Here is a 17815-nt window from a genome sequence, read left to right as displayed (position 1 = left end):
TCTGTTTCCTTGCGCTACCTCGCAAACGCGGCAGACTGCGAAAAAAAAAAAAAAAAAAATATATATATATATATATATATATATATATATATATATATATATATATATATATATATATATATATATATAATTATACGGTGCAAGAGCAAAAAAAAACTTTACCTTTATTTTTTATCATTTTATTGAGTTAAATGTAGCATTGGACTAGTGTTACGAAATGTTAAACACTTGAGCACAACGATACGATCTTTAAGCACGACGGTACGATCCTTGAGCACGACGGTACGATCCTTGAGCACGACGGTACGACCCTTGAGCACGACGGTACGACCCTTGAGCACGACGGTACGATCCTTGAGCACGACGGTACGATCCTTGAGCACGCCGGTACGATCCTTCAGCACGACGGTACGACCCTTGAGCACGACGGTACGACCCTTGAGCACGACGGTACGATCCTTGAGCACGACGGTACGACCCTTGAGCACGACGGTACGACCCTTTGGCCTGACCCTCCAGGTTCGTGCCATCGTGCTCAAGGGCCTTACCGACGTGCTCATGGGTTGTACCGTCGTACTCTGTGGTCGAACTGTCATGCCTAAGAGCTTACTTCAAATCACCACCACCACAGGGACTGTGGCTAGAACCATTACACTACATTACTCCAGTGCACATAAGCCATCACTTGTCTTCGTTATCGTTACGCAGAAACGATCGGTATAACGTATCTCTGCGCTCGTCGGACTACTGGCCGGCCGTTGCTGTGTGACGTCACAAACAACTGCTAGCCGCGTTGCGTCCCGTCGTGTCGCTTGCAAGGTTCTGGATGATTCCCAGAAAGCTGGCTTGTGTCACAGGAATTAACCGCGACAACCACTGACATGTTTTCTTGCGTTGGCTAAAAGGTCAAAAGGTGGAGGTGAATTATCTATTTGGACCAGGCGCTGCTGAGCAAATTGACTTTGTTTTTAACTAATGCGTCCTTAGTTATTTACAGTATATATATATATATATATATATATATATATATATATATATATATATATATATATATCCTCCCGTGTGTTTAGCGCCTATGGCCAAAGGCCACACATGCACCCATACAGTGTAGAGTAGTGTAGTAGTTAGCGTTGAACCCGCGAAAATATGGCGCCCGGGTTCGAATCCCGGATGGGGCACCCGGATCTTTGCCAAGCCAGCTGTTGATCTTCCTCTTCGTCCTGGTCGATGATGGAGTACCTGGCGTCATCTGGGATGTGTACATGTGTGTGTGTATACACGAGTTTATGACCTGGTAAATACACCAGAATAAGAGGCGGGGCTACACGAGTGTAAAACTCTCTCCCTGTAACACACACACACACACACACACACACGAATCTGCAGGCATCTGCTTGTGAGAGAGACTTGGGAGTCGACATGGTCCCTTGCCTGTGTCCAGAGTCCCACATTAGGAGAATCAAGGAGACCAACTGTCTGCTGGCACGTATTAGAATAGCATTAAAAGTCCACAGATGAGAACATGTTCAGGAAGGTGTTCACACCGTGCAATAGACCAAAACTGGAAAGTGCTTCAAAGTTAGGTGACTGCATCATGAATAGCACGGAGAACTTATATAGGGAAAGGTGATAAGCCTAAATTTTGTCCCCCATGAAAAAAAAAAAAAGAGTAAGGGTTGATCGGATCATGTCCCATGAATTTTTAAACCAATTTGATAACGTGAACAATGAACTGTTCTTTGAAAGGTGTAAGGATATAACAACCAGAGGATGTAATCAGCGATTAGATAAGAAACTTGTTAGAAAAGGTGTTACAAAGTACTTTTCATTGTATAACATTAGTATGTGAATGAAATGAACTGAATGATGAAAATGTGGATGTGGACGGCATGCAGAAGTTTGATATTTATACACGATAGTCAAGAATGTTCAAGAGATGGGGGCCGCAAAATTCAAATAAGTTCATTCAGAACACGTACACTCTAAGAGTACACAGTGCACCTAGCACGAGATCACAGTAGGAGATATGGACTTCCGTGGTTAACGTTACTGACCATGATGCATGCACGGGCTGCAACAGACGGCCCAAGGTCCACCCAGCTGTTCATCCTCCCTAAGGGTGTGGTGTATATATTTGGGTACCTGTCTTAGGTTAATAAATGCGCAAATGAGATGGCCTGGATTAGGGCATTTATTTACCCCTGCCGTCTCAGCTAACACCGTAAAAAAGTTACATAAATGGCTGGAAATGTAAAGTATACTGCAGCAGTTTACTCTCGACCTCTGATGAAGACATGGAACTGCTGGAGATGGTGTGAAGGACTGCGGCAAGAGCCGAGCCAGAATGAGGAAGAATGAGTTACGAGGGCGAGAGTTCCCTGAAAGAAGAGAAGACAAGAGAACCCCCGCCTCGCTCGAGGACACAACAGGAAACAGGAGGAGGAGGAAAGCGTCTGGCGGGTGGGACGGAGGGAAACGCATCACCAGCAGGCGCAGAGCGGACGTGTGTGGAACCTGCTGGGCCAAGAAGACGACCTTGCCAGGGGGAAACTTAATGATGTTGGGATATTTCTCGAGTCTCTCTGAATATTAATAGCATTGGATTCCAAGGGTTTGTGTGAAGGATTGTGTTGGGTTAAGAAGTGAGGCTTCAAGAGCTTAAAGCTTTCTCCTCGTGTATAGATAGATGTATGTTGTCACACACACACACACACACACACACACACACACACACACACACACACACACACACACACTGGTTATCATTCTCTCAGCCATTCCGTAAGTTCGAAGTTCGAACTTGATGATGTTATCCAAGTTGGAAGTACTGGGCAAGAGCTGGAAGAATGTCGAGGGACATTTGTAGGTTTTATAGCGCTGCAGGTATTGGGGTTCGGAATGAGTAGCTGTTAGAAGTGATGGAGCTGGGGTGGGGAAGTGTTGGAAGTGATGGAGCAGGGGCGGGGAAGTGTTGGAAGTGATGGAGCAGGGGTGGGGAAGTGTTGGAAGTGATAGAGCAGGGGCGGGGAAGTGTTGGAAGTGATGGAGCAGGGGTGGGGAAGTGTTGGAAGTGATGGAGCAGGGGTGGGGAAGTGTTGGAAGTGATGGAGCAGGGGTGGGGAAGTGTTGGAAGTGATGGAGCAGGGGTGGGGAAGTGTTGGAAGTGATGGAGCAGGGGTGGGGAAGTGTTGGAAGTGATGGAGCAGGGGTGGGGAAGTGTTGGAAGTGATGAAGCAGGGGTGGAGAACTGTTGGAAGTGATGAAGCAGGGGTGGAGAACTGTTGGAAGTGATGGAGCAGGGGTGGGGAAGTGTTGGAAGTGATGAAGCAGGGGTGGGGAAGTGTTGGAAGTGATGAAGCAGGGGTGGGGGAGTGTTGGAAGTGATGAAGCAGGGGTGGGGAAGTGTTGGAAGTGATGAAGCAGGGGTGGGGAAGTGTTGGAAGTGATGAAGCAGGGGTGGGGGAGTGTTGGAAGTGATGAAGCAGGGGTGGGGGAGTGTTGGAAGTGATGAAGCAGGGGTGGGGAAAGTGTTGGAAGTGATGAAGCAGGGGTGGGGAAGTGTTGGAAGTGATGAAGCAGGGGTGGGGAAGTGTTGGAAGTGATGAAGCAGGGGTGGAGAAGTGTTCGAAGTGATGAAGCAGGGGTGGAGAACTGTTGGAAGTGATGAAGCAGGGGTGGAGAACTGTTGGAAGTGATGAAACGTGGTCAGGGAGGTGTCAGGTGTGTTGTGAGGCGTCAGGAGGGTGCTTAGGGGTGGGAAGTATGGAAATAGCTTCGAGTGTTTTGTTTATGGGGTCAGAAGTTCAAAGGTAAGCCTTGGTCGGAGCCAGTTAAGACTCCATGATGATGACAACTGAGACAGATCAGTCCTGGTTTGTACGAACAAAGAATTGTATACCAACACCTCCAGCGGGTTGAGGTATCGAGGCCAAAAGATCAAAATGAAGAACCATTGACTGCTAAACGTTAGCTAGCTTTGGGGGGCTGGGGGATGATGTGGGCCGAGTGCAGTGCAGCACAGACAGAGAAATATATGAAAACATCCTTTTGCTTTCGCACACAGAAATTATTATCATGGCTGTCAACCAAATGTTTTGTTAAGTCTCTCTCTCTCTCTCTCTCTCTCTCTCTCTCTCTCTCTCTCTCTCTCTCTCTCTCTCTCTCTCTCTCTCTCTCTCTCTCTCTCTCTCTCTCTCCCTCTCCCAAGCTGTCTATCTATCTATCTATCTATCTATCTATCTATCTGTCTGTCTATCTATCTATCTATCTATCTATCTATATATATATATATATATATATATATATATATATATATATATATATATATATTTTTTTTTTTCTTTCATACTATTCGCCATTTCCCGCATTAGCGAAGTAGCGTTAAGAACAGAGGACTGGGCCTTAGAGGGAATATCCTCACCTGGCCCCCTTCTCTGTTCCTTCTTTTGGAAAATTGAAAAAAAACGAGAGGGGAGGATTTCCAGCCACCCGCTCCCCCCCCCCCCCCTTTTAGTCGCCTTCTACGACACGCAGGGAATACGTGGGAAGTATTCTTCCTCCCCTATCCCCAGGGATATATATATATATATATATATATATATATATATATATATAAATTGTGTGTGTGTGTGGACATAGGTGCATGTGGTCTTAGTTTGTTTTCCTGATGATGTGTGCATGATAGCTGAGGTGTTCGTGATGATGATGAAGTGATCTGCCGGGGGGCGGTGCACGCTTCCCTCCTCTTTTTATACCCAGAGACACAGACCCGCCCAGGCACCTACACACATTGTCCTCCTCATCCACGTGCCTCCCTCCCGAGGGGCGGTGAGGGACAGTGACCTTGAGGCATGCATGCCTTCATCATCTTGTACTTTGAACAGTGGTCCACAAACTTGCGTAAAGCGTTGCTCCAGTGGTTAGTGTGAGGAAGAACGGTTGGATTATTCCAGTGGTTAGTGTGATGAAGAACGATTGGATTATTCCAGTGGTTAGTGTGATGAAGAACGGTTGGATTATTCCAGTGGTTAGTGTGGTCAAGACGGTTGAATTATTCCATTGGCTAGTGGAATGAAGCACTTCTTTTCGTATCGCTACTTGCTTATTAAAACTATAGACTTACCATGGTAATCCTCGTCTCTCTGTACGATCATTTTATTCAGCATGTTAATCATGCCTCTCTAACCAATAAATATATTACACCAACAAAGCCCCTTTTGTATAGATCTGACACGTTATTCTCGGTCTTCTCTAGTCGTTGAATATGACACGCTAATGATCCACATTAATGATCAGTCAGGATCGTGTCATACCTTGGATCATGCAGAAGTGTCGTCTCCTGAGTCATGGTGTGTTGTGTGCGGGGAACGCGTGAGGTGGGGTGTGCCTCCCCTCACGGGAACAGCCACGTGTGTGCCGGGCTATTGTGACGATTGTGGCTTTGGGGTTGATATGTTACCAGGATGGTGGGCGGGAGTGCTGGACAGCGAGCACTTGCTGGTGGGATGTGACGCGATCACTGCAGAAAATATGAGAGATTATTAGTTAGCTAAATATACGAGTAGAAAAAAAAGAGAGGGAGGAATACACACACACACACACACAAAGTAAAAAGACCGGGGAATATGAGCTTAGACTCACTTCTCATAAGACTTAAATAATAAAACGCAGACAGTCTCTCTCTCTCTCTCTCTCTCTCTCTCTCTCTCTCTCTCTCTCTCTCTCTCTCTGAGCCTTAGAGGGAATATCCTCACTTGGCCCCTTCTCTGTTCCTTCTTTTGGGAAACTAAAAACTGGAGGGGAGGATTTCCAGCCCCCGCTCCTTCCCCTTTTAGTCCCCTTCTACGACACGCAGAGATTACGTCGGATGTATTCTTTCTCCCCTATCCCCAGGGCTGATATATATATATATATATATATATATATATATATATATATATATATATATATATATTCTTTCTTTTAAACTTCGCCATTTCCCGCGCTAGCGAGGTAGCGTTAGGAACAGAGGACTGGGCCTTTTTTGGAATATCCTTACCTGGCCCCCTCTGTTCCTTCTTTTGGAAAATTAAAAAAAAAAAAAGAGAGGGGAGGATTTCCAGCCCCCCGCTCCCTCCCCTTGTAGTCGCCTTCTACGACACGCAGAGAATACGTGGGAAGTATTCTTAATCCCCTATCCCCAGGGCTGATATATATATATATATATATATATATATATATATATATATATATATATATATATATATATATTCTAAAATATTACGATATTATGACGGAGTAAAGACATTCAACTCCAGTAGTGGTCAGGTGTTAACGTGGTTGAAGCGTGGAGTGTAACCCCCAGCCACTGTAGACACACCTGGGATGGGTGAGAGGGTGAAAGTGACGCGACGTAAAGTAAGCGCAGAGATAGAGGATAAAATAAGACATGGTGGCTGAGGGAAAGAGCTCAGAGTGACGCCGTTGTTGACTGGTATAGAAAACGTGTAAACTGCGGAGTGTGAGGGCATGTGGGGAGGCGGGGGTGGGTAGTGCGAATTCCACTGATGACCCTTGATTTGGGGAGCAGCTGGGGAGGAGGAAAAAAAAAAAAAATCAGTTGGGAGGCTGTATATATTATAGTGGGTAGTTACTTGGGCGCAGATGGTTCATCCTGACACACGAAGGTCTACCTGACTCGTGTCTTGTTACACACACACACACACACACACACACACACACACACACACACACCTCAGATGAAGCTGTAGTTGGAAATGTGTGTTACTTACATCCTTTCTGTTCTACTGCTTGTTACGCCATGCGTCACGTTGCGTACGCCGTCGTGCGTTGCGTCACATCTCGCACAGTGGGTCATATCGTCGCATCCGAAGTCGTTGTATAGAACTGACCGATGCTGCTTCGTCAGGAGGGGAGAAATGTAACCATTAGTCCCAAGGCTGATTCACTGGTGTTAAGACTGGAGTTTTAAAAGCCAAAGCCAAGACTGACTCGGTGGTGTCAGTCTGGAGTCCCCTGGCCAAAGGCCGACTCACTGGTGTCAAAACGATGTCTTTTGAGACATATATTGGTGAAGGTAACGTAACGTAGTGCTGTGCACGACGTGAGTTTCCCAGATCTAGCTGTGGGGGTAGAAGACCACCTCCCAAACCATCGTATGGTATACGTAAGGCAAGGTAAGGTCCCAGACCCAGCTGTGGGGTTAGAAGACCTCCCAAACCATCGTACGGTATACTTAAGGTAAGGTCCCAGACCCAGCTGTGGGGGTAGAAGACCTCCCAAACCATCGTAAGGTATACGTAAGGTAAGGTCCCAGACCTAGCTGTGGGGGTAGAAGACCTCCCAAACCATCGTAAGGTATACGTAAGGTAAGGTAAAGTCCCGGACCCAGCTGTGGGGGTAGAAGACCTCCCAAACTATCGTAAGGTATACGTAGGGTTAGGTAAGGTCCCAGACCCAGCTGTGGGGGTAGAAGACCTCCCAAACCATCGTAAGGTAAACGTAAGGTAAGGTAAGGTCCCAGACCCGGCTGTGGGGGTAGAAGACCTCCCAAACCATCGTAAGGTATACGTAAGGTAAGGTAAGGTCCCGGACCCAGCTGTGGGGGTAGAAGACCTCCCAAACCATCGTAAGGTAAACGTAAGGTAAGGTAAGGTCCCAGACCCAGCTGTGGGGGTAGAAGACCTCCCAAACCATCGTAAGGTATACGTAAGGTAAGGTAAGGTCCCAGATCCCAGCTGTGGGGATAGAAGACCTCCCAAACCATCGTAAGGCATACGTAAGGTAAAGTAAGCTCCCAGACCCAGCCGTGGGGGTAGAAGACCTCCCAAACCATCGTAAGGCATACGTAAAGTAAGGTCCCAGACCCAACCGTGGGGGTAGAAGACCTCCCAAACCATCGTAAGGTATACGTAAGGTAAGGGAAGGTCCCAGACCCAGCTGTGGGGGTAGAAAGACCTCCCATACCATCGTAAGGTATACGTAAGGTAAGGTAAGATGCCAGACCCAGCTGTGGGGGTAGAAGACCTCCCAAACCATCGTAAGGTATACATAAGGTAAGGTAAGGTCCCAGACCCAGCTGTGGGGGTAGAAGACCTCCCATACCATCGTAAGGTATACGTAAGGTAAGGTGAGGTCCCAGAACCAAACGATCGCACCTGTCAAGCCCAGAGGCATACGAGTATGAGACAGTAGCACAGTGGAACGCGCACTTACGTAGTGTTCTCCACAGGGAAGGATTCTATGGATCTCCCGCAAATAATTAGCCTCCTGCGGGAACTTTTTCTTTTGGGCTGTTAATAGTCATGTTACCTCATTAAGGTTGGTAACGGCTAATATATATATATATATATATATATATATATATATATATATATATACATAATCGCTTTCTAATGTGTTAGCAAGGTAGCGCAAGGAAACGGACGAGGAATGGCCCAATCCACCCACATACATATGTATATAAATAAACGCCCACACACGCACATATACTTACGTATACATTTCAACGTATACATACATGTACATACACAAAGACATACATATATACACATGTACATATTCATACTTGCTGCTTTCATCAATTGGTCGCCACCTCGCCACACATGAAATTGCATCCCCCCCTCCTTCAGCGAGGCAGCGCCAGGAATAGACAAGGAAAAAAGGCCACATTCGTTCACACTCAGTCTCTATCTGTCATGTGTAATGCACCGAAACCACAGCTCCTTTTCCACATCCAGGCCTCACGGACCTTTCCATGGTTTACCCCAGGCGCTTCACATGCCCTGGGTCAATCCGTTGACAGCACGTCGACCCCGGTATAACCACATTGTTGCAATTCACTCTATTCCTTATTTTATTATGCCCATTCATTGCCAAGAAATGCATACTGTGTTTTATCATTATCTTTAATAGCATTCGATTACAATTATTGTAATTATATTTCATGTTCTTTGTACTTTCATGATTATATATGTTAACGTTTTACAGGAAGACGAAGTACCCCTTATACATCAGGTCAGTAGTGAGAGTGTAAGGTGTATGTGGGGGGGTTGGTGTGGTCATTATAACGCTCCTGGGCGGAGCCTCCGACTGGGTGGTACCTCAAGGTTGCCATCTCGATCTATATTGCTACGGCTGCGTAAACCAGAATACAACGATCGTCCCTGAGAAAATAAAAAAAATAAACCGGCAGCTAATATTCAGATACAAGTTAAGATTTCGTCATGATGAAAAAAGATGATATATGATACTTTTTTTTCTTTCCCTTGACACTACTTACTGTCGCTTTTCACTCGCGTGTTGATAAACAACGTTGTCCAAAGAACTGCATTTCAAAGAGTTTCGTTCAGATTCGGTTAATGGGTCAGTTTGCGACTGCGTCGCTGCGGTGACGTAACGCGCGACACACGTGAGGAAAACCCGAGACTGAGGTTGGCGGGGGAAACAGCGTGGAGCGATGCGACTTCCAATGATGATCAACCGCACATTCCTCCTCGTTTTCCTTGGTTGGTAAGGAGATATATCTTCCCTCGTGTAATTAGACACCTTCCTTAATTAAAATTTCAATATTTGAACTCCTCCGGAGGGCGCGGCTCCATCACAGGATTACCGGTCAGTGGGGCAGGGTTGTGTGTGTGTGTGTGTGTGTGTGTGTGTTGGGGGTGGGGGGAGCGACGACCTATCGCCTACCAGACTCAGATCCTTCAAACGTCTCGCTCAGCAACCGCTCCGAGTGTGTGTTGCCATCAAGGAGTTGTTACATGTACTAGAATTCCTTTGAAGATATCCAGGACGGTTTAGCTTGAGGAAGAATGGTAAGAATGTTTTCATTTTACGTTGAAAATCTTTATAATTCCATCAGTTTCGTCTTCTTTTCCACGTATAGGTGACTGTGACCTTGTACAAAGCGAGAGCATCCACCCCTGCGCGCTATTATACAGGGACTAGGCGCCCTGATATCGAGGGGACGATTTCGCTTTTTGAACTGTATTTCCCGCTGTCCTTTGGGAACGTAGAGGACGCGAAAATGCCATCCTGTATCACAATTACTACCAGTACGTTGCGTGACTTGCATGGATTAATTTTGTGTGTGTGTGTGTGTGTGTGTGTGTGTCATGCTGTATACGTACATAAATAGCAAAGGACCGATATGATTTTGAAATATAAATTTGCTGATAATAGACTGTATGAAGAGTATCATCTACCTGAACCAAACATAAATCTCATATACTACCTTTCATTTTCATATGATAATGTCCGAATACGTAACTTCATGTTCTAACTAGGCATGTATCATAAAGTTGATTTGTGTAACTTACTAAATATGAAGAAAAAAATCCTCTACCCTCAGTACTGTGAACTGGAACATTTATTTATTTTTCGTATGCTGTTTCATCACCTGTTAATTTGTGTCGTGATGTTGTACCCCACTCCCGCGGCAGATGAGAAATATATGACAATATGGTAGTCGTAGTCTATTGACCGTCCAGGAATCCAGAGCTACAGCGGTGTTGATCAGTATGTGGTGAACCAATCGTGGTCATTGCCCTGTCCTAATGTACTCGAGGCATTCTTGGTCTTGACAGTGTTATCGATTTTGCTCGCTTTTCGTCCCAGGCAATGTCGGAAATTCACGAGTTGGCGTAACATTGTTAAAACATCGTCAGCATCAATATTCTCCTACACTGTAATGAGTGTATCATCGTCCTCATAGTGAGGACAGCTCAGAACATTCACTTGGAAATATAATGGTGGTAGGTTCCTGATGGCTTCGTTCGCCCAGCTCGGGGGTGTAGCCTAACGCATCTGCTGCTGCTAGCAGCCTGGCCGGCCGGCCGAGGGGGCTTACGGACGGTGTGAACAGTGATTGTGGAAAACCGGCCTCAGCAAGGTCAGGTGGTGGGGCATGGGAGGAGGGTGGCCGGGGAACATGATCCGGGACAAACTTGTTGCTGCACCAAGGCAGAAGGCGACACACTGGAGGGACGCACATCTAGAGTTTCCACGCTTCTCTGTCTCTCTGTATGTGTGAATATGTGTTTACATACGTACTCGCGTCTTTAAAGGTGTAAAGGTACACCCCTACATGTATCATGGATACATTACTACACACCTATTGTCTGGGTCACCACTTCATTCCGAAATAGCGTGGATCCAAATCATTATTCCGAAAAAGAGAAAAGAAATAAAAGGAAAATAGACCTGAAGAGCCTCAGACTAGGGAAACACCTAATTTTAGGAGAGGTTCGGTTGGGATATATGTTTTGGACTAATGCTTCGAAATATCTTGGTTTTCTCTTATATACGTTGTTTTGTACTGCTGAGTAAATGTTAGTCATGCTTTTTCGATTTTTTCTGGTGGACAGCCTGCGTGACGATGTATCTTTCCGATGTATTCCTTTATATTGCTTTGCATATCTTTGTCTTTAAGGATATATCTTTCAATGCCCAAGCCTTGATTGGTTAATGGCGTAAATGATAATGATGAAGATGGAACTCACACTATACCTGGCTAGTTGGCTAGGAGTAGGTTTGGTCCTCGGGTGCTACACCTGCCTGGCAGGATAGGTGGGTTTAGGAGTAGTCCCAAGGTGCTACACCTAGCTGGTGGGTGGGTGGGTTAGTGTAGATGTAGTCCCAGGGTGCTACACCTGCTTTGGCAGGGTAGATGGTTAGGTGTAGGTGTAGTCCCAGGGTGGTACACCTGGCTGGTGGATGGGTGGGTGTAGGTGTAGTCGCTGCTGGTACAGAAAGGTCAGAGGATTGGTCTGGGTCATCTTTAGTCGTCCTCAACACATTATTTCCTTACAGCGGCCCGAGCTGCCGCGACTTGTGGAAGATACAGATTGACGGACGGATACATGTTGAGGTACATACTCTTGAGTTAGGTATATATATATATATATATATATATATATATATATATATATATATATATATATATATATATATATATTTTTTTATACTTTGTCGCTGTCTCCCGCGTTTGCGAGGTAGCGCAAGGAAACAGACGAAAGAAATGGCCCAACCCCCCCCCATACACATGTATATACATACGTCCACACACGCAAATATACATACCTACACAGCTTTCCATGGTTTACCCCAGACGCTTCACATGCCTTGATTCAATCCACTGACAGCACGTCAACCCCGGTATACCACATCGCTCCAATTCACTCTATTCCTTGCCCTCCTTTCACCCTCCTGCATGTTCAGGCCCCGATCACTCAAAATCTTTTTCACTCCATCTTTCCACCTCCAATTTGGTCTCCCTCTTCTCCTTGCTCCCTCCACCTCCGACACATATATCCTCTTGGTCAATCTTTCCTCACTCATCCTCTCCATGTGCCGAAACCACTTCAAAACACCCTCTTCTGCTCTCTCAACCACGCTCTTTTTATTTCCACACTTCTCTCTTACCCTTACGTTACTCACTCGATCAAACCACCTCACACCACACATTGTCCTCAAACATCTCATTTCCAGCACATCCATCCTCCTGCGCACAACTCTATTCATAGCCCACGCCTCGCAACCATACAACATTGTTGGAACCACTATTCCTTCAAACATACCCATTTTTGCTTTCCGAGATAATGTTCTCGACTTCCACACATTCTTCAAGGCCCCCAGAATTTTCGCCCCCTCCCCCACCCTATGATCCACTTCCGCTTCCATGGTTCCATCCGCTGCCAGATCCACTCCCAGATATCTAAAACACTTCACTTCCTCCAGTTTTTCTCCATTCAAACTCACCTCCCAATTGACTTGACCCTCAACCCTACTGTACCTAATAACCTTGCTCTTATTCACATTTACTCTTAACTTTCTTCTTCCACACACTTTACCAAACTCAGTCACCAGCTTCTGCAGTTTCTCACATGAATCAGCCACCAGCGCTGTATCATCAGCGAACAACAACTGACTCACTTCCCAAGCTCTCTCATCCCCAACAGACTTCATACTTGCCCCTCTTTCTAAAACTCTTGCATTTACCTCCCTAACAACCCCATCCATAAACAAATTAAACAACCATGGAGACATCACACACCCCTGCCGCAAACCTACATTCACTGAGAACCAATCACTTTCCTCTCTTCCTACACGTACACATGCCTTACATCCTTGATAAAAACTTTTCACTGCTTCTAACAACTTTCCTCCCACACCATATATTCTTAATACCTTCCACAGAGCATCTCTATCAACTCTATCATATGCCTTCTCCAGATCCATAAATGTTACATATAAATCCATTTGCTTTTCTAAGTATTTCTCACATACATTCTTCAAAGCAAACACCTGATCCACACATCCTCTACCACTTCTGAAATCACACTGCTCTTCCCCAATCTGATGCTCTGTACATGCCTTCACCCTCTCAATCAATACCCTCCCATATAATTTACCAGGAATACTCAACAAACTTATACCTCTGTAATTTGAGCACTCACTCTTATCCCCTTTGCCTTTGTACAATGGCACTATGCACGCATTCCGCCAATCCTCAGGCACCTCACCATGAGTCATACATACATTAAATAACCTTACCAACCAGTCAACAATACAGTCACCCCCTTTTTTAATAAATTCCACTGCAATACCATCCAAACCTGCTGCCTTGCCGGCTTTCATCTTCCGCAAAGCTTTCACTACCTCTTCTCTGTTTACCAAATCATTTTCCCTAACCCTCTCACTTTGCACACCACCTCGACCAAAACACCCTATATCTGCCACTCTATCATCAAACACATTCAACAAACCTTCAAAATACTCACTCCATCTCCTTCTCACATCACCACTACTTGTTATCACCTCCCCATTTGCGCCCTTCACTGAAGTTCCCATTTGCTCCCTTGTCTTACGCACTTTATTTACCTCCTTCCAGAACATCTTTTTATTCTCCCTAAAATTTAATGATACTCTCTCACCCCAACTCTCATTTGCCCTTTTTTTCACCTCTTGCACCTTTCTCTTGACCTCCTGTCTCTTTCTTTTATACATCTCCCACTCAATTGCATTTTTTCCCTGCAAAAATCGTCCAAATGCCTCTCTCTTCTCTTTCACTAATACTCTTACTTCTTCATCCCACCACTCACTACCCTTTCTAATCAACCCACCTCCCACTCTTCTCATGCCACAAGCATCTTTTGCGCAATCCATCACTGATTCCCTAAATACATCCCATTCCTCCCCCACTCCCCTTGCTTCCATTGTTCTCACCTTTTTCCATTCTGTACTCAGTCTCTCCTGGTACTTCCTCACACAGGTCTCCTTCTCAAGCTCACTTACTCTCACCACCCTCTTCACCCCAACATTCACTCTTCTTTTCTGAAAACCCATACAAATCTTCACCTTAGCCTCCACAAGATAATGATCAGACATCCCTCCAGTTGCACCTCTCAGCACATTAACATCCAATAGTCTCTCTTTCGCACGCCTGTCAATTAACACGTAATCCAATAACGCTCTCTGGCCATCTCTCCTACTTACATAAGTATACTTATGTATATCTCGCTTTTTAAACCAGGTATTCCCAATCATCAGTCCTTTTTCAGCACATAAATCTACAAGCTCTTCACCATTTCCATTTACAACACTGAAAATATATATATAATTATTATTATTATTATTATTATTATTATTATTATTATAATGATAATGATAATAATAATAATAATGATAATAATGATAATAATAATAATAATAATAATAATAATACTCGATCACCGTTTCCCGCGTCAGCGAGGAAGCGCCAGGAAACAGGCGAAGAACGGCCCATCATCTCATATACACATATATACGCATAACCGCCCATACACCCACATATACATACATATACATAGACATACACAAACATATACATATGTGCACATGTACGTATTCAGACTCGGAGAACAATAGTGGGTATGTTTGAAGGAATAGTAGTTCCAACAATGTTATATGGTTTCAAGGCATAGGCTATAGATAGGGTTGTACGGAGGTGAGTGGATGTGTTGGAAATAAAGTGCTCGAGAACAATATGTGGTGTGAGGTGGTTTGATCGATTGAGTAATGACAGCGTGAGAAGAACGTGTGGTAAAGAAAAGCTTATTCAAACAATTCTGTACTTAAGATAATCATGGAAAACCTACCATAATGTTCTCAGTTACCTATAGATACCTTGTAAATACAACGCTAATGATCAGATAATACTTTAAAGATATCTTCAAGGAAACCTATTTTTTTGAGAAAAATACTAAAAATGGCAGGTAATAGTTCAGGGTATTTTTCAGCTCAAAAAACTTTTTATTTCAAAGTTGAAACATGGCATATTCAAACACTTCTATAATTGAAATAATCATGGAAAAGTATTTCTTATGATGACGTTTTAAAGGAAATCTATTTTTCTGAGAAAAAGTAGAAATATTGTAGGTAATAGTTCAGGGTATTTTTCAGCCCAAAAATCTATTTATTTCAAAATTGAAACTTAGCATATTCAAATAGTTCTATACTTGAAGTAATCATGGAAAATATACCATAATGCTCTCAGGTACCGATAGATACCCAGTAAATACAATGGTAATGATCAGATAATACTTTAGAAATATCTTCATTTTACAGCTTAATTAAAGATCATAAAGACGACGAAACGATATCCTAAACCCAGATTTGTATTCATCATGAAGTATACTCCTTACAAGGAGGTTTTGAAGGAAATCTATTTATCTAAGAAAAATACGAAAAATTGCAGGTAATAGTTTTTTTTTTTTCAGGAAAATCGATTACCTTAAAACTTTCATATAACGAGTATTTTTCCATGATCAGGTAATACTTTGAAAATATTTTCATGTAGCAGCTTAATTAAAGGTCATACAGACGACCAAACTATATTTTAACCCCAGATTTTTATGTTGCATGAGAAATACTCCATATAATGAGGTTTTAAAGGAAATTATTTTTTTGGAGATAGATACGAAAAATTGAGCACGACGGTACGATCCTTGTGCACGACGGTACGACCCTTGAGCACGACGGTACGATCCTTGAGCACGACGGTACGATCCTTGAGCACGACTGAACGACCTTTGAGCACGACGGTATGATCCTTGAGCACGACGGTACGACCCTTGAGCACGACTGAACGATCCTTGAGCACGACGGTACGATCCTTGAGCACGACGTTACGATCCTTGAGCACGACGGTACGATCCTTGAGCACGACGGTACGACCCTTGAGCACGACGGTACGACCCTTCAGCACGACGGTACGATCCTTGAGCACGACGGTACGATCCTTGAGCACGACGTTACGATCCTTGAGCACGACGGTACGACCCTCAAGCACGATGCCTTGGCCTTTCACCAAACCGGTAAAGGTCAGATGAACTTCCAGGCCATCATACCCAAAGGTTATACCGTCGTACTCCAGGGTCGTAACCTCTGGTCCCCTGGGGGATCGTTTCGTCTTGCTCCAGGGTCGTTCCCCCGGGTCTCTGGGGTCGTTTGCTCCGGGTCTCTGGGGTCTTTCCCCCGGGTCTCAGAGGTCGTTCCCTCAGGCGCAGCAATTCAAGAAAAATATGATAACACTCACTTACAGGCAGACTTCATCATCAAAGTTTACAGTACAAGTTTAACAGGTTCATTATTTCCAATAGTACCATGTGTACACCTGGTGTACAGTGACCTCTGGTAACGTGACGTGGAGTACATTGCCCTTGTTAATACCTCAGATGTAGTGGGATATTGTTGGGGAGTTTACTGTAGTGGTTTAGTGGGAAGTCCCTTGTTTACCCCGATACAGTCAGCTGTATTCGACTTGGCTGGATGGTATAGAAAGATTGTGAAGGTTTGACTCGTAGTGTTTTGGTTTACTTTGCTATAGTCTATATTCAGACTGTGATGGTATAGAAGTTTTATACAGTCTAGTACATAAAGCTGTGATCTATATTGGAGATGGGATCGTATACGACGTAGAATGTGACATTATTTTATTTTATATTTTCTTTTCCCCTGAAGGCTTCCTTTATAGACGAGACACTTCAATAAAGAACTATGACACCAAGAAATACTCGAATTGTTTTCGTAAAGTGGGAGACCTGTGTGTTTTAAAGAGGGTCAGGTCACAGCTGTTAGGAAGGACTAGGCAAGATGGAGAATGCTGAAGCTTATCGGTGGTGGGAAAGAAAGAGACGAGGCAGTACAGTAGCTCAGCTCACCCTTGGGTTGTCAGCGGCCGTATGGGAATCATTTGACGCAGTGGCTTACTCCCCCGGGTACTGCGTAGCTCATGGCGAAGGAGGTGGGGGCGGCGGGGCACGCAAGGCGCCAGCCCTCGGGAAGGACATCCAGACTGATATCTCCAGAAGAGAGAGAGAGAGAGAGAGAGAGAGAGAGAGAGAGAGAGAGAGAGAGAGAGAGAGAGAGAGAGAGAGAGAGAGAGAGAGAGAGAGAGGTTGTGCTGGTCACTGAGGCCGGAACCCACCCTCCTACATATCGGAGCAGTCAGCACCCTGTATGACGATGAATCAAGTTGGAGCAACTTTCATGAAGAGACGAACCCCCCGGCACATGAGCAAGCCTCTCTATGTCTCTCCCAGGTCTGCTGATGGGTGCCATTTTGGGGTGTTGTAGCTGGGACAGATATCACACTTCATCACGTTAACTGGTCCAGCGTTAGAATGTGCCGGGTTGTTGTGTACCGGTGTCTTGTCTGAACTAACTGTTAGAAAGCAGAGTTGTGAAAGTCCCTGGATATTGTTGCCACTTATCTATCAAACGAGCTGGGGTAGAACACGTTAATGTTTTGAATATATATTTTTTTTTCTAACAG

At 44.7% G+C, this 17815-nt stretch overlaps 1 protein-coding gene across 3 annotated transcripts in view; it reads left to right on the top strand.

Annotated features, from left to right (window-relative positions):
- Window positions 1-17815, top strand: part of LOC139750447 (polypeptide N-acetylgalactosaminyltransferase 2-like) — a 380066-nt gene that overhangs the window by 84109 nt on the left and 278142 nt on the right. Inside the window, exon 2 of one of the 3 annotated variants that reach the window (XM_071665260.1) lies at window positions 8989-9015. The exons of the other annotated variants lie outside the window; for them this stretch is intronic. Within the exon in view, the coding sequence (XP_071521361.1) occupies window positions 8989-9015 (27 nt within the window). The remainder of the gene's footprint in view (window positions 1-8988; window positions 9016-17815) is intronic. 3 annotated transcript variants of the gene reach the window in all.

The sequence above is a fragment of the Panulirus ornatus genome, chromosome 1 (genome assembly GCF_036320965.1).
Source record: "Panulirus ornatus isolate Po-2019 chromosome 1, ASM3632096v1, whole genome shotgun sequence".
NCBI classification, from domain to species: domain Eukaryota; kingdom Metazoa; phylum Arthropoda; class Malacostraca; order Decapoda; family Palinuridae; genus Panulirus; species Panulirus ornatus.
Note: the sequence above shows the minus strand (reverse complement) of the source record. Positions and strands in the feature narration are given on the sequence as shown.